Source organism: Plectrocnemia conspersa, unplaced genomic scaffold, assembly GCF_051122295.1.
Source record: "Plectrocnemia conspersa isolate PC_06_02 unplaced genomic scaffold, ASM5112229v1 ptg000010l, whole genome shotgun sequence".
NCBI lineage: Eukaryota > Metazoa > Arthropoda > Insecta > Trichoptera > Polycentropodidae > Plectrocnemia > Plectrocnemia conspersa.
In genome coordinates, this window is record NW_028277174.1 from 16,147,349 (window position 1) to 16,166,225 (window position 18,877).

An 18,877-nucleotide genomic window follows, 5' to 3' on the forward strand; every position below is an offset into this window, starting at 1 on the left:
TGGTATAATAAATATAAGGTAATCTCTTTAAAAAAAATATTTTTTAGTAAAGCCACAAGAGCGAACTTCAAATGCTGCTTTTGACTTACGAACCGCACCTTGTCGAACCATGTACTAGGTTCTACTCATATGTATTTTGACAAAACAAATAAATAAATCGAATAAAATTGTAACATTATTAATTAAACTATACATATTTTTTAAAACATAATGTTTATATGTACATTTAGGCTATTAAACGTAAGCGTCAGGCGTGACTCCGTCAAAGCGTTTCGTTTTGATTTATGCATACATTGTACTATGATGGGGAGGGGAAGGGGACACATACCATATATTCATCTAAATCACCTATGCACAAATCAATCTTCCAGCTGTAAAATATCGGGATTATATACTTTACGTAGCCGAGGCGAGCGTCGCATCCATCGGATAACGGCCGTAAGTGTACCGTCATATTTGTATTTACCGGATCGTAAATTTCCGAAATGGGTCGCATTTTTACAGTAATGGGCGGCCTGAGCGGCCACAAACTGGCAAGAAAAATTACCATCCCGACGAAAAATATCCTCGAGGCGATAATATTACTTGTACGTGCGAAGGAATTACGCTGCACAAGCTACGAAGTGACATATTGCTACGACGTAGCTGAAACGCGACGCATGCAACGCGAAACACACGCGATACGAATTTCAATGTATACTTATTATATTAATAAATGTTTACCATAAAAAACTATAAAACTTTACATATATAGATGCTATTAGATAATATAATGAAAATGTGATACAGAATGATACAGCATTATTTTCAAGTTGAATTTGAATCTATACAGCAAAGTTTTTATTCTAATATATTTAATATTTGTTGAGCTCCTGATGTTATCCATTCTATTAAAAATACATTATCATAAGATTATAAATAAATCTGGGCTTGATATACACTTGTATATGTTTGCCTCTCTGTGAGGTTAGACAGGTAAAGTCAGAGGAGGGCCGTATATCAGCTAGATCTCCGTGAAATCTATAGGCGTTAATCAGTCTTGGGAAGCCAGTATCTTTGTCCCAGGGTAGATATTCTCTATCTAAAGTTTCATTACCTGCAGGTATTTTGGAGGATCTTTCCGTACGAATACCTAGCTGACGGACCGCTCCGGGCGGCACTTGTTTGGCGGTGGTATTTTTGCGATGGAAGGACCGTTCGTGTAGTGTGGTAAAATTAAATGCGCTAAAAATATATATTCAAGAATAACTAAAAACTCAGTTAAATATGTTAATAAAACAATAAACAACAGTTTAAGAAATGCTGATTTGTTGATCCAGTCAGTTAAAAAATGCCGCCCTTATAGATAAAAATATTTTTGGCCGGCCCTAAAATTTGACCAGTAACATATTTTATCAAACTTGAAAACCGTTTTGAACATTTTTTATTAGATTTATTCAAGGTGGGGGGGGGGGGGGTTTAGTATCGCTCCAGGAGACACAAACTCTAGCTACGCCACTGATTTTTACATACTAAATTATAAACAGAAATTAAGTCTTTTGATTCCATTTTCTGTGACAATTTTTTTAAGAACGGAAAACATGTCATTTTTATATAAACATTAGGTGGAATTCTAATGTTTAAAATGTTCAGCCATTATGCCAGTTATGTCGAGTTCAATAAAAGCTTGATATGGGTAAAATTACTAATACCATTATATGAACAATATTTTAGAGTTTTTCTATTGTTAAAAAATGTAATTGATCTTGAAGAGATAATATTATATTTAAGTTCAATAAAGTAAGTTATAATTTGTAGATTTCAAAACAAAACTTCAGCACTCGCTTTTAAACATTCGACAGCTATTTTAACTGGCTTCGATGTTGCCAATTATATTTCAGTTATCATAACAAATTTGTCATTTCGCAATGCGATAATATTATCTATATTTCAATGAATTTGATATATTTTGATTAAACTGTTCATTCTCGAAAACCATTTAATCATCGTATCTATTGTATTTAATTTTATGTTGCAATCTAAAATCAGAGATAAGTCATTATGGTATTGTACTTAATATTTTTTTGAGGCTTGAAAAATTATAATTTTTATACTTAAATATTAATTTTTATTTAAATTTATAAATATTTTTAAATTTTCATTTATTTATTTTATTATGTTATGAAAATTAAATGAAAATATAGGAGAACAATTATACAATTAATCCCTAATTCTTATCATATTTGTTATGATGTCTGCAATAAATTGTTATATAAATAATGAGATAACGATAAAATGTGCTAATAATAATATATTGTACTGCAATAGTTGCTACAGAGCGGTTTTAAAATTATCTTTTAAGTTTTGCTGCGTTTTAAATGTTTAGCAAATGACGAGTTCCTACGCTGGAGGCTATGTTGCGGAAATTTGCTTGCACTTTGGGTTTGAAAAACATTTATTTATTTTAATAAAAATTTAATGAAAATTATTAAACTGTTTCTATATAAATATACTTTTAAATTCACAAAATAATAATATATTTAGTTTTTTATAAAATGACACAAACAAGCAGATCTTTGTAAAGAAAATTTGATTCGTTCTAATTAGAAAAGCGAAACTTAAAATATTCGCAAATCTTTGATGTTTATGAATATAATATGTACTACGACTATATTCTATGATATTATTATTAATAATAAAAATGTAAATGAAAATATTTTTTTTAAATAAGGTATACATTAAAAAACAGAAAAATTACATGAATAATAAAAAAAAAACTTATTTATCAAAAAGATATTATTTTATTACAAAAATATAAAATATATAATATTTAAGCCATTTAAGCACTATTTTTATATTCCTGTGACAGACCTCAAAAATTCACGTGTACCAGCACGATTTTCGGTTACAGCCTAAAAGTAAATAACTCAAATTAGCATATATTATTTTTGGCATAACTCAATTAAAATATTATAAATTAATAATTACGTCATGTCCTGCAACATTTATCCAATAAAATGATAATCCTCCACCTTGTTTTTTGTAGCCTTCCATTGTATTGTTTACCCACATCGTTTCCCTTTTAGCATCGTAAAAATTTTTCCAATTATTCCATTTCAGTTTGTTTATCCACATTAGAGCGCCTAAAATATTATGTAAGATAACCACTCCATATTAAATAAAATAAATATATTACCAGGAGTGTCTACGATGATGTCTAAATTTCCATTGCAAACGTGAACCTCTATATCGGTATTGTTCAATAAGATCTCAACTATAATGTATATTGATATATTAAATAACTTAATTTTGTAATCAATATGTTAAATAATAGTATTACCTGTATTAGTTACAGGCAATATAAAGTCAACATATAAATTTTGTAGTACTAGTATAGCTTGTGAACCCCAAACTACATAAGGTGGAATTCCTAGCGCTTCTTTAACAGGACCGTTCATAAAATCGTCAAAGTTATAACTGGCTTTTCCTCGTATAAATCGATCTTTAAGGTGCTCTAAAATATATTTATTTAATATATAGGATCTACAATATATCCACTTATTTCCACGTTTTTGACTAACGTTGGTAATTTGTTGTTAACTTGGGTACTTTGGTGATCGCATTGTATATATCGATTCCATCAGCGAGGTAATATATTATGTCCATTGTTCTGAACCAGGAGAGACAGGCGTGATAATATTTGCCACTGTCGTACATTTCCTTAGTGTAATTCGCTTGCTGATTGATGATGTACTCTCCTATCTCGTCGATCAGACTCATTTGGTACAGGAAAGGTCCGTAAGATAAGGAAGAATCTATGGGGGAAATCCAGGCGTTGCCCATGGATACGCCCTTAATGTTGCATTCCATGTTGCCTAATTTAACCTCCTGGAAAATGTAAAACTAATTAATTTCGAAAAGATTTTCAATTAAATATACATTAATTAAAAATCTAAATTATCAAATTGGCTTAAAAACAACAGAGTTTATTAAAATAGTTTAAATTACCTGAGCGTTATATATAATTACAAGAAATATTCGGTAATAAAATAATCAGAAAATTATATAATATGACTAGAACTTTATTTGCCTTTTAACATATTTATCATTTACCCTGATGTATTTTGTAGGCTTAGAAATATATTTATTAATTTCAACTTCGCATTAATCTACTGGTAACTGTTTCATAAAATACATTTCTAGAATTTTTTTATAAATTTAATTAATTGTAAAACGCTTATTAAGTTTATTATTGGTCTATTAGTAGGAAGCAGCATTTTACATTTCTTTAACTTTTAATACACTGTTTTTCTTTTCTTCAGCGTTATTTTAAATAAATTAATAAAATCACGTGCATGATTATGAACTTAAAAAGTCATAAATCGAAAAGAAAATGTATACGATTGTTTGCTCATATTAAGATTAGTCTCAATATATTCCTACCGCGTACAATATATTGTATAAAATTTATAAAAAATATTATCCAAACAGATTTACATACGTCGTATATCAATCTTGCAGCATCCACTGCCATCTTTCCGCCATAAGATATTCCGTAAATATAAAAGGGCGTCTTCTTGAACTTTGGTACTTTATCATAAACCCCTTTCAGTAGCACTACCAAATCCTTAGCTGAAAATAATCACTCATAGTATACTTTAAAATATTATATATAATTATGTCATACCTATCTGCTCGTTATTGTTTGCTAAATACTTCATATTTTCCACAAAACTAAATCCAGCGCCCACAGGACAATCGACGAACAATATATTATAATCTTTGACCTATAAAAATATTATACTTTATTAAAATTCAATATTCAATAAATCGAATAGTATATTAAGATTAAACTGACCCAGTTATCCTCTCTCGGTTTCATATTCTCATCGATTGGTCCAACCATCCCAAAGTTTCCATATCCACACGAAGATCCTCCAGGGCCCCCAGCTAGCCACATTATCAAGGGTCTTTCAGCTGAATCTGTAACATTGGCCGACGTGTGGAAAAGCCACCAGAACATATGGGCACCTTCTCGAACAGTCACGTACCCATAATCCTGTTCACCTGGACCGAAACTCCTTTTTTTACCTGTAACTTTCGAAATAATTGTATTTGCCCTGATACATTTTATATACTGGTTCCTTTGGGTATCGATAAAATTCGTGCTATATACACTGTTCCAAGAATTATTTATATTATGACCGAATTTATAAACTTTGGGGCTCCAGTTTATGTAATAGATATATTTGATATTATCTAGTTGCATGCAAAATTTAAATAATCACGTGTTAAGCAAGAAAGGGCCCAGCATAATTTTTAAAAGATTATTGGTTATTTATAAGAGTGTAATTAAAAAATTATATAATAAGTTACTAATTATGCTGATGAGTTTCACAAATAAATATCTACAAAAATATTAAAACATAAATTTTTAAGAATTTTATTGTTTAAAAGTAACTTACTTATTAACGTTTAGTGTATCAAGTTCAAGGTTATTAGATTAACCTTTTTATATGATCTTCTTAAATTTTCATTTTTACCATACTCACGTTTTATATGTATGGTAAAAATGAAATTTATGTTTGACAACTGATATTTTTTGTTAAATGAGTATATTGATTACCATAATAAAGCTATGTTTAAGTTCTTTCAGGTATGTACGGTTAAATAGTGTCGTGTTGTGACAATATTTCTTAGATGTTCACAGATACAGTCAGAGCAGGTAGTGATAGCAATGTACCGAAAAAGGACTTGAAATTCACTTTTACTCTTCACGAAAACACAACTACGTAGGAATTTTACGTTACAATTAATTTATTTGAATTAGAATCAACGCTAGAATTTTCTTATAATTTTAATTTAGTAATATTTAAGTACTTCTGGTATCCTGTAATATTTATACATGTATACGATTAAATTTAAAAGGTGCTAGAATTATTGCAATAAATCATATTGAGGGATACTCTGAAATAAAGCAAAGTTTCAGACATTTACAATAAAATGTATTTTTTATTTTAATTATGTCTATATTTTTATTATAAATAGGTTTTAAATTATGCCTAACATTTTATTTTTTGACACACAGTATATTTTTTATATATATATATATATATATATATATATATTAAAGCCAAATTTGTGGAACTCGAACACGCACGAATTTTCTGTAGCAATACATTATATTTCACATAACTCACCGATAGAAAATGCAATAAAACATGTTATTAACGTTATTACCACGATCGACCGCATTACGAGCGATTTCAAAGAGTTTATCGACAATTATGTTTAATGCAATGTATTTTTATCTCTTAAATCCCCTTCTCGTAGAGTCAATGTCTGTAGTTTATATGATATAAATAAAACGATATTTTATGATGAAATTATGAACAAAAATGTTTTTCTCTGATAAGCTCAAAATAAATTCACTGATTGCTATCTTATCATAATAATCTAGATCTTAAACAATTAGCTGCTTTTGAAATGTCAATTATATTTAATATAATTATTATTGATTTTATAAGTATGTAATAATAATGACACTATTCATTTATAAAAATATCTAAGATAAGATAAGATTTTTTGTTGTTTTAGAGAATTAAAAAAGCGTATCGTAGAAAAAATAATATATTAAAAGATAAATCATACATTTACACATTTTATATTGAATACAAATATTTGATATATTTTATGAATATTTTACACGTTTGTCATCGATCTTAAGAACTCTCTTGTTGCTTCAGGATTTTCGTTTATGAACTGAAATATAACATAGTATTAAATTATATTTATATTTTATAAAAATATTAAATTAAATAAAATATTACATCTACTCCAGCAACGTTAATCCAATAAAATGACAATTTTCCACCAGATTTTTTGTATCCTTCCATTGTATTATTGCCCCATATGGTATGCCTTTGTGCATTATGAAAATCTTCAACTTCTGGCCAGTCTAACGCCTTGATCCACGATAATTGACCTTGAATATTTATAATAAAATGATAATTTGTATACTTATTGATTATTTGCACAAGAACACTCAAGTTGTCTCTAACTGTATTGTGTTCGTATGGCTTATTTTTATGTATTTATATATTTATTAATGGCATAGTATATAAACCTACATTGATAAATACAATTGAATAAAAAAAACATTTTTTTATAATAATACTTCAATAGACCAATAATTTAATGTGAAATTTGTAGTGAAAAAAATAAAATTTAAAAATATAAAAGAAACTGATTATCTATACTATAAATAATACTAATAACTTTACAATTAATAATGTAAACAGAATATAAAATAGTGAAAAGTACAACTTTTACAACAAGATACACAGAAAAATACAATAATTTTAATTTTCTAATGAATAAAAATAGTTCAGAAAATACTTTTAAATAGAATAAATGCTTATTTTATGAGAGAAAAAATATATTTAAAACATTACATACGAAAGCAAAACAATACATACTGATTAAACTAGACAACACGATAACCTACATCTTAAAAAATCTAACAATTATAAATAATTATTAAACGATTTGTGAAAGATAGTGTTATATATAATTGCATTGAGTTGAAGAAACACTATCATAAAGAGTTGATAAATAATTTTTAGTGTTTTCTCATAATTTTTACAAACATTACGTTTTTGTTATTATTTTCTCTAAAAGTGTTATAAACCTTAGTCAATAAACTAAAATATAGTAATAATTATAAATACCTGGTGTATCAACGATCAAATCCAAATTTCCATTACATATGTGTATCGGGATGTCTGTATTGGTCAATAAATCTTCAACTGAAATTATGTTTGACATAGTAATACATTTTTATTTTTATTATTTCTGATATCATAATACGTACTAGTTTTTGTGATTGGGGTCATGAAATCGACGAAAAGATTTTCAAAAGTGTTTATAGCCTGTTTTCCCCAAACTGTGGTGATTCCTAGAGCTTCTTTAACTTCTCCGTTCATCAATTCGTCTAAAGCTTCTGCATCCTTACTATAATATTTACTGTACGTCAAAAGATCGAATACTCTTTCTGTATAATACATATGAAATATTATATATTAACACCTAATTATTTCGTGTAAGTGTTCGTAATTCACTTACGTTGGAATGATCTCCCGGAGTCTGGCGATAGCTTGGGAATTTTGGTAATAACATTACCAAAATCAACACCATCCGTCAGATAATAAATCCAATCCAGAGTTCTTATCCATTCGAGGGTTGTATGATAATATTGACCTTCGTCATATCTTAACTTAGTGAATTCCGCTTGGTCATTTAGCAACGTTCTTCCAGCTTCGTCTATTAAGCCCAGCTCGTATAAATAAGTCGAATATGATAGTACAATATCAATAGGCGATGCCCAAACGTTTCCCATGGCCAAACCGGCAGAATTTGTATTGATTGTTTTATTTCGAAATTCCTATTAATACACAACCCATTCAAATACCATTATGGCTATATTTAAACAAAGTAAATACTTACGGCATCCAACAGAAGAACGAAATCAGCTGCGTATTTACCACCGTATCCATCACCATAAATATATAGTTCTCTAGATTTAAATTCAGGCTGTGCTTCGTAGAAGCCTTTTAATAGTTCAAATAAATCGACCGCTACATAAAATAATACAATATGATTATTAATACAAATTATAGTCCTTTAGTTTGTGATATTTTAGGAGATTTTAACTAGAATATGTAAGTCAGGCTGATTAATATAATAATATAAAAAAACTAGTTTAAAAATAAATAAAATATGAAAAAACGTAATATTTTTCTTGTTAAAACGGGTTTATTTAAATGAGCTTTTTGTCTCAAACGCATATTAAAAAATTGAGGATATACTTTATTGTTAAAGTCAATAGTTTATTTCAATTGCTGTAGTTTGCTTTTAAAAATTGTGTAAGTAAATAAAATTTACTATACCTAAAAACTACAGTATTGTGAAAAATATAACTTGTTTTTAAAAGGTTTAATGGTTTTAATGTTAAATATGTATATACTATAAAGAATGACTAATATCAAAAATATATACATATAATATTTTTTTTTCTCAGGTCACATATAAAGTAAAGCGTCACATATATAAATGTTATCTAAGGTTTAATAATGTAACGTATATGTGAAATTATATTTTTATTTTTTTTATAGTATATGTATTTATATAGAATAGCCTATAACAGGAATTAATTAATGTTAAAAAAATAACTAGAAATTAAAATTCAGCGCATAATAAATGAGTTATGTGTGTATTTTAATCTTGTTAATAAATATTTAAAAAAAAGTAATACAATAGTCACAGAAATTTCCTAAAATAAAATGTCATTTGCCCTAGAATTTATTTTAACTCAAGGGTTTTTCAGTGAATATATAAATAAAATATTGCTTTTTAATATTTTAAATTTGCCAAAATTTAACTTTACATTCAACTACATTTTTATGGTTTAATTTTGGTAAACCAAAACACAAAATATATTTTAAATGTATTTCATGTTAACTTCTTAGCTCAAGATTATATTATGCAATTTAAAAATAAACTATTTATATAATAGTATTAAAGAATATAATTATAATTTCTATAGAATATAATTATAATTTCTACTACAGAAATTATAATTATATTCTATAGCGATTTTTATATAAAATATTTTACATTTTTTTAGTACTTCACTTTTTAAACTGCAGCTCAAAATTAGAAGAAAAAATATTTAATATTTTTTTAGATAGTCATATTATAATCATAATTAATATTTAAAAAACACTTTTATTGTTTTTAAATATTTTTACGATATCAAATAATATTTTCTAAGAGAAATACGAAAAAAAAAAAATATTTGTTATAACTATAAAATGCGTACATCTATAGCGATTTTTGTACCAAAAAAATTATATTTCTATAGTTTTAAAACTTTATTTTGCATTAAAAATCTAGAGCTCAAAATTTTTAATACTTCAATAAAAATAAATTGTACTAAATGGTTATTCATGTTTATTGCGCTGGTTACACAAATACCATTTTGTGTAACATTGACTTTTTAATTATTTCAAACGCAAAAAGTTAATGATATTAGTTATGAACATGCATTTGTAGATTAATATAAAACGACAGATTGGCAAACAATGCGAAAATTTGTAATTCAGCTATTTTATCTTTGTGGCAAAGAAGTTTGAGATTGTTATATTGACCTATTGTACAGTTCATTACTTAATAAATTAAATACCTATTTGCTTGTTGTCATTAGCCAAAAATTTAAGATGTTCCACATAACTGTATCCAGCTCCAACAGGGTTATCCACGAAAAGCACGTTGAAATCTTTTACCTTTAAAAACGTGGGTTATAAATTATAATGTGGTTTCGAGTGTGAAAATTTTTAAGGCTAAAACTTTTAGCGTGTATATATCACAAACCCAAGTGTGCGCTCTTGGTTCTTTATGTTCGTCCATTGGGCCAATGCTCATAAAATTCCCATGGCCGCTAGAGGATCCCCCAGGACCTCCCGTGAGCCATAAAATTAAAGGTCGTTGAGAAGAATCAGTATTAGCGCGATACAACCACCAGAACATATGAGCACCTTCGCGAACCGGTACATAACCATGCTCTTGATCTTCGAAAGCAAAACCACCTAGAAATTAAATGGTTAAAAAAAATATGTATTAATAAAACTATATAATTTACCTAAAACTCCAGAAATCCCCAAAAGCGTAACAATGAACAGCGATGAAAACATTTTTGCAAACTTAAGATCGAATTGCATGTCAAATGTTTTTTCTTCTATTTATAACGACGTTAAAAGATAAAGAAAATAAATCACAATATGATATCAGGGTTGATGAACATGTTATTATAATTTAATTTATTATTAATTTGAAATTAAATGTCTTTTTCGGTAATGGATTTTAATCGTCTTATAAAATAAAAATTACTATTATATTATAAGAAAATTGTGTTTGTAAATTATTAAAATAAAAAGGTTCAGTACGCATGTTCCCTTTCAATGTCGATCGTTATCGGCAATAATTGACAGTTAAATTTGACGTTTATGTCAATCGCACGTTTGACAGTATAAAATGTTGCTTTATCTTTCGCTTTTATCTTGACAAATTATATTGTCATATATGTATATTTTGTGCTACGCAGAAAATGCGTTTGTTATAAAGAATTTGTAAGAATCCCAAATGCGACATTAGATCATGAGTCAGTTTTTAGATAATTACAATTTATAGAAATAGTTATATATTATGTGTAAATTAAACGCATTACTCTGTTAGTATCATAATTTAACAGAGCTTACAGATTTTATTTTAATAAATGAAAATAGTTTAAAATAAATAATGTGTATTGATGTATGTAATTTAATAATACAAGAAAATAATTTAAAATTAAGTTATCATAAAATTACATGTTACATTGTTTTGATTATGAACCTTATATTTTGTAATATATCTACATACACGTCACTGGTTTAAAAGTTAAGTAATCCATAGCAATTTTAAGTTATTAAATATTGATGTTTTTTATTATGGATAGTTGAAAAGAGTACAATTGACCTAGAAATGGCAGCTAGAATGATATGTGCAAATGTCACGCCGCTATTGTGTAGAATAAATTATTGTGACAGACAGACACATATTTTTTTCTGTTTTATAAAATAGATACATGTTGAGTTAGCAACAAATTTTTATTTCAAAATATATATAAAGATAATTTAATGAATTTAAACGGCATTAATATTCGGATAAAAAAAATATAAAAACAAACTCTGGATTGATTAAAAAGCTACGCTTATATTATTTAAATTTTTGCTACCAGTATTAAATGCCCATGTCATTTGGCAGCCATATTGAACTCGTTGCTTGTGTTTGACCGTCAGGAATTAACAACGAATTGTATCCCGCTGTTTTTAATATGACGACATTTAAAATTTGCATTAAATTTTGAGTTTAAATTTGAATTAAGTTTAGTAGAGTGTCTAATAAGTTGATTTAGAATTGCTCTAATATGACATATCTAGAGATTCTTATCTGAATCTTGCATTTTTTAACAATTCGTTTTTCTGATATATGTAATTTGAAGTACTCGTCAATATTTATATATTATGCAATTATTAATTTCTAAATACAGCGACCTTTGACGACCTCTGACGACCTGTTTTTCTGAGCTTAAACATTTTCAGACCGGCTCTCTTATTCAATACTGAACGTACCAAGAAATAAGATTTTACTTTACTACAATTAAATTTATTTAATATTTCTCTATACAATATTTCGTTACGAATTGAACCAATAATACTTTAATCTGTCATTGCTGCCTTTTGATTTTCTTTTCTTTCAAAAGTATTTTTCTATTTTATAGCACAAAACAACTAATTTTACTATATTAAAATATCTAAAACTAGGAAACTGAAAGATTAATTTAGTTTATAAATTGAGAGGATTTCACAATATGTGTTGACGGGTTTACCTCAATTCACGTCATGTCGGTGCCAGAATAGTTTACTTGTCAAAGACATGTCAATTGCCTTACCTTATATTTTGTAACTTAAAAAAATAAATAGTAAAGTAATGGTAAAATATTCAAGACGTCGGGCTTTCTATTATCTCCTGTTCTTTTTGCGTGCAAAATGACCACGTTATCTTTATTCTTTCAAGGCTCCGCAAACTAATGCAGGTATTTTTAAATGTAATTTATTATCAAAATAATATTATATATAGTGACTTTACATGCATCACTATCAAATAACCTTAAAAGTATGCAAAATATATCATAGTATGATATGCATTAACCTCGTTTAAATACATCAAAAGTGCACTTCAATCAAACCACAGTCAAATTAGCCATCGCGTACACTTTTCAACCTCACCCATAACTAAATTCCCCCGAAACCCAAGGCGTAACACGATTCCAATTAAAATTTCAGCCCGTCGATAAATCCACGGCGTAAATCCACGGGAGAACTCATTCAATTTTCCCGATGGCTAATTGACTAATAATCCGCGAATTAGTGACCCGGTGGCCAATCCCACGGTCGTAAATTCCGTGAAATTCCATGAAATTCGTTTCCTAAATTACCACGATCGGATAAGTCCACTGGCTAACTTCTGTGTTACTACACCTACCGTGTAAGAAGATTTGTATTATTTACGACCAGTGATTTGTATCAGTGCATTGTATAAGTTATGGTCCTATTTGTAAGCTAGATCCATTTTAATCGGGCGTCGCCGGCAAATAGCATCCAATACGAACCGCATTAATGCGGGTATACTTGGCGACTAGGCTGCTAGTTTAACCCTCTGGTGGTCTAAAAATTATATATTATTAGAGTAAGACCGATTTAATTACAGATTTTTCTAAAAATATCAATAAAAATTAAAATACTGTTACAAATATACGACCAATAATCGTAAAAATCTAATTAAATATTATAATATTTATACTTGGTGTAGCATTCCATACAACATACAACAAAAACTTTCGCTGCAGCAGCTGCATCAATAAGGGAATAATACATAATTGTTTTTTATTGATTTTATAAATGTGTATATTTCGCATGGACATTTCAAAAATAGTAAGCGACTGATTAAGGGTTAACCCGTATATCAGTTTGCATTGGAATGAGTACAAAAAATTATACACATAATCGGGTGAATTTACGACCTGGTTTGTTACGTACACGACAAATACCTTTATCATGCGACACAGCTTTGTAATTTGATTATATTATTTATAAAACAGCTCGATTGAAATTCCAGTAATGTGCATCGTGTTTTGCAGTCACGTATTGCCGCAGTATACCAATTGATGGTAGGGGAAAAAATGGCAAATCTCTGTCTGTGAAAGATGACAATAGGTAGAAATGACATAAGTAATAGTTAGAAATGACAAAAGTAATAAACTTAACGGAAACAATAGCATTTCATAGTATAAAGTATAAACATTATTAATATTTTGTTAGTTAAAGTTTAAAATTTCACTAATCAAATTTTATAATAAATTTAGCCATATATATTATTTTTTTCCTTTTTTAGTATTAACCGTAACTGAAATAACTAAAAACGTTACAAATAAAATATATTCTATGAATTGGACATGATATGTACTCCTAAGTTGGCATCTTTATATAAACTAAATTCTAATTATTATAGCAGTTTTAAACACTTTTTTACAGTTTTGTGCCCAACGTTTGATAAAAATTTTACAATGTGATTTACTTATTAAGAACATTAAAATATTTGCCCGTTGTTTTAACGATGTTAAGATTAACAAAAAATATCTTAAACAAACGTCTTAGTGTGATGAATATATTATTTTATCGCATTTATATATCTTGGGTTATGAAACTGTTTAATTAGAATTAGATAGATATTAATATTTACATGCTTACTGTATTTTAAATGCAATATAATTTTTTGCATTCCTTAATTATTAAAAAAATATTTAAATTAACTATAAAATCATAATCTATTGCCAGTTAAAGAGTATGTGCCACACAACTCATAGCAGTCAAGTCAGAAATGAGTGTAGCGCTACCTATGTTAGTAGCATTGTAACGGGTTGTGACGAACTTTTCGATCTAATTTAGAATTTATATACCAGTTTCAAGAGCATTTTTGCTAATAAAATGTCATGAAATTATTCTTAAAGACTAGCAAAGGCATTCGGTTATAAGTTGGAAAGCGAAAGTCAGTCATAAAAAGTGGTATCACTTCTTGTAAAACAAGGCCTTTTTATTAATTTAAATTAGATTAAAACTATTGTAACTTAAGGGGCTCACTCAATGAGTCATGATGGTGAAAAAAACACACAAAAAAAGATATATAAAAACCATACACGAAATTTAATACATCGTAAGAAAGAGTAAAAAATAATAAGATATTCAAATTAAATGATACAAGCCGGACTAGCAACTTTTAGCTGATATGTAATGCTAGAGTAGAAAGGGCTTTAATGAGCATCAGAAAAGGATGCGATCATGATTCTCGTAGAACTTCCGAAACCCAAAACTGTACCCATTAGTAGTTTAAAAAATTCTTGGCGGCATACAACTTTCTGAAAATCGTACATCCACGCTCCTAAAAGAGAGTTTCTGGGATACAAAGAATAAATAATAACCTAATATCCTTTTAAAAAGGTAACTCAAAAACCTTTTCTGAAAATTTTCGAATAAGAGAAAATATTTGGTTGTTTAGGGATTCCAAACTCTAAATATTTAGTCAAAAATTCTGTGAACTTAAGTGGCATTAAGGACATAACTAATGAATCGCAAACGTGAAAAGCGTTCTTTGAAGATTTTTTATAGAGAACCTTTACTTGCTCTGAAAGTGATTTCGAGATCATTGGTAAAAGTTTCTCTATCCGAAATGTAGGGATAAACTATATGCGAAAAGGATCGAAAAAAATGACACAGTACGATTAAAGCCCATTTCCATATAGAATCTAAATTAAACTGTAATTAACTGTAAACTCATCCGCATACAGAAATAAACTTTAATTTGTTACTGCCGAATTTATGTCTTTAATAAATGTGGTGAAGATCAGAGGGCCCAAGTTAGATCCCTAAGTAATCTCCAAAGGAGTAAAATATTCTTTCAGCAATCGCCCACTATGTGTTACAAACTGTCTACGATCGCTCAAATAACTTGAGAATAACCAGGTTAAATTATCCGATTAACCAAGGTACGAAAATTAAAAAAAAATATTTCATGACAAACATTGTCGAATTTCTTCTCAGAGTCCGTCAATACAACGTCTACTTAAATTCCTGCATCGGGAGATCTTATCACCGTTTTGGTGTAAGACAAAAGATTAGTAACAGTTTATTTGAATTATTAGTAGGAATCTGACAGTGTGAATATGTATTAAAAAAATCGTCAGCCCTTATAGGTTTAAAAATAGAACGAATTTTTAAACTTAAAAATTACAAATGTATGAACTTTCACAGTTTTAGAGATAATTAAAAAAAAACATTAAAATATGTTTAATATTCGCCAAATTTAATATAAGTGTATATATTACTAAAAGTAGCTAAAGGGGACGTACTCATTTGAGAAAAATATAAAAAATTATGTAACTTATATTTATAGGTCAAAAATAACAATACATAATTTCAAACAGATAACGATTAGTAAATCTGGCTTTTATCGATTAACAAATGGGTTTTTTTTAGATGTTTTGATAAAAAATCAAATTTTAATTTCATATTCAATTTACTTATATTGAAATCATATTGGTAACCTTTTTTTAATAAGTATCATAATATCAGAGTTAATTTATTACTAAAAATCGTATGTCAAGTTGCTGAATATCTTTTTTCTTTTTAAAATAATTTTTATAACGGTTGTGATTTGCTAATCTCGATTGTTGTGTTATATAAAATTAATCAGAAATTTGATTTTCTACTTGATACTTTATCAACGATTAAAGATTTGTGTTAAATACTTAAGAATTGAGTCAATCGCTTTAATTTGTTTTAATTCTGTGCACGATGGAGTGGAAGGTAGTGTTCTTGGCGTTAGCTCTAGTGTTGACCGTTTCTGGTAAATATAATCACTTTCAAACATAATAATTAAAAAAGAGAATAACTTATTTTTCAATTACTTCAGGTCAACAAAAAGGATTTGGTCCCGGAGAACAAGATTATGGATACACTACAGTCAGAACCGGTGCTCATATGTTTTGGTGGTTATTCCACACTACAGCTAATGTGGCAAATTCTGCAGATAGACCTTTGATAATGTGGCTTCAAGGTGGTCCAGGAGGATCTTCTACAGGCATTGGAAACTTTGAAATATTGGGACCATTAGATTTGAATTTGCAACCTAGAGAACACACTTGGGTATTGCTATAATTGTATGTTTTTTTTGTGCTTATTTAATATAAAATATAATTTTAGGTTAAAGACTTCAATGTACTTTTTGTTGATAATCCAGTAGGAACTGGATATAGTTACGTTGAAAATTTTTCGCAGTTGTCAACAGACAATAAACAAATTGGTATTTTTTTATTCGTATATAAATATATATTATTAAAAATTAATAATACTTAATTAAATAATTATTATTTTAGCTAAAGATCTAGTAGAAGTAATGAGAGACTTTATGGATAAATTGCCTCAATTTAAAAATACTCCTTTTTATGTATACGGTCAATCATATGGAGGAAAGATGGCTATTGAATTTGTGAAATTGCTTTATGAGGTATTTATTAATCGCATATTTCAATGATATGAATACATAATAACTCATACTTTCAGGAAGCTCAAGCTGGAAATATTAAATGTAACATTTCTGGGGTAGCAATGGGAAATTCGTGGATTTCTCCCATAGATTCTACACTATCTTGGGCACCGTTCTTGTATCAAGTGAGTCTTGTAGACGAAAAGGGAGAAGCAGAAATTTTAAAAGCTGCTTTATACACAAAGGAAGTGTTTGATAACGGACAATTTGCTCAAGCCACAAAAGAGTGGGCAAGAACAGAAAATGTCATAATGCAGAAAACGGATGGTGTTGATTTTTACAATATATTGACAAAAACAAAGAGATACTCTAATGATAATGTCAATAAAAGAACTATAATGGGTAAGAATTTTTTCAGTTCAAAAAAAGAACCATTATATTTTAATATGTTTTTGTATTATAGAACGTATGTGGGATAAATTGACATTTAGTAAATACTACAGCCCTAGAGCTTTAAGTTTAAATCAATTGATGAACGGTGAGGTTAAGAAGGCTTTGGATATACCACTGTTTGTCAATTGGGGAGGACAGTCAGGCCCTGTATTTGATTATTTGAGCGTAGATTTTATGAAACCAGTTACTAGTATAGGTGAATAAATAATAATATATTTATTACTACATATTTAATAATTTTGAATATTTTTAACAGTTGAGAGCGTATTGAATGAAACTACATTAAAAGTTCATACATATAACGGAAATGTAGACTTAATTGTAGATACACCTGGTAAACCACTATTGAAAATAAATAATATTTTATAAATTATATGTAATAAAGTTAATATATAATATATTCATAGGCCAAATGTTGTGGGTTAATAAATTAAAATGGGCACAAGCCGCACAGTTCCAAACAGCGCCTAGAAAAACGATATGGGTTAGCAACACAATGGAAGGTTATGAAAAATCGGCAGGAAAATTTACGTTCTTTTGGATTAACGTGGCAGGACATAGTGTGAGTTTTTATTTATTATTTGTAGATAAAATACTATTTTTTACCAAACACCTATATAAAATAAAAAATAAATTAATTGCAGGTACCGGCTGATAATCCCGCTGGTGCTAGAGCTTTCTTAAAAGCTATGACTGGTAGTTAATTTATTTTATGTTATATAATAAATATTCAATTATAATTTTATTAATAAATATCAAAATGAAATACTTTTTTTATTACCTTATCCTAGATTATGCGAATGCTAGTATAAATGTACAATTTTAATCGATAAAGAATTAGATTAAATTTAAATTTAAAATTAGAGATAAACATTTATTTATTTAAGTTAGAGTGTAACATAGAGAAGAATTCTTAAAAAAATAAAAAAATAAAATTTATGTATTATATAATAATAACACCAATGATATAATTATATTTTTTAAAGTGCAAAAACCTGATGTCTTAGTGTATTTGCTTAATAAATGTTTTTTAAAGAGTTGTATCTGCATTTTTGTATGCTTGACATATAAATAGTTTCGTGAAATTTAACTATTCAGATTAACTTGGTCGGTCTTAAATATTATAAAAATATATGTATAATAGTTAATCTTTTTTAAGTATCATATAAATATATGTATGGAATTTATGTCAACTGCACATTAAAATTAAAAATAAATTTAATGTATTAAAGAGACTGTCAAGCAATAG

At 27.8% G+C, this 18,877-nt stretch overlaps 2 protein-coding genes across 2 annotated transcripts; one reads left to right on the forward strand and one right to left on the reverse strand.

Annotated features, from left to right (window-relative positions):
• Positions 1–2,736: 2,736 nt before the first annotated feature.
• On the reverse strand, positions 2,737–10,768 carry LOC148230742 (uncharacterized). The gene is made up of 18 exons (XM_088195742.1): positions 10,679–10,768; positions 10,411–10,625; positions 10,223–10,322; positions 8,485–8,615; positions 8,104–8,422; positions 7,853–8,032; positions 7,710–7,787; positions 6,810–6,964; positions 6,686–6,741; positions 6,180–6,265; positions 4,838–5,076; positions 4,667–4,766; positions 4,481–4,611; positions 3,561–3,867; positions 3,320–3,493; positions 3,176–3,253; positions 2,968–3,122; positions 2,737–2,891 (listed from the first exon to the last, which is right to left on the reverse strand). Exons 1-18 carry the CDS (start codon positions 10,755–10,757, stop codon positions 2,832–2,834), a joined length of 2,643 nt encoding a protein of 880 aa, XP_088051868.1. The 5' UTR covers positions 10,758–10,768; the 3' UTR covers positions 2,737–2,831.
• Positions 10,769–16,410: 5,642 nt separating this feature from the next.
• Positions 16,411–18,394, forward strand: LOC148230743 (retinoid-inducible serine carboxypeptidase-like). Its single transcript, XM_088194302.1, has 9 exons — positions 16,411–16,536; positions 16,603–16,835; positions 16,893–16,992; positions 17,066–17,196; positions 17,253–17,577; positions 17,639–17,824; positions 17,885–17,962; positions 18,036–18,190; positions 18,273–18,394. Exons 1-9 carry the CDS (start codon positions 16,485–16,487, stop codon positions 18,330–18,332), a joined length of 1,320 nt encoding a protein of 439 aa, XP_088050428.1. The 5' UTR covers positions 16,411–16,484; the 3' UTR covers positions 18,333–18,394.
• The last annotated feature ends 483 nt before the right edge of the window (positions 18,395–18,877 follow it).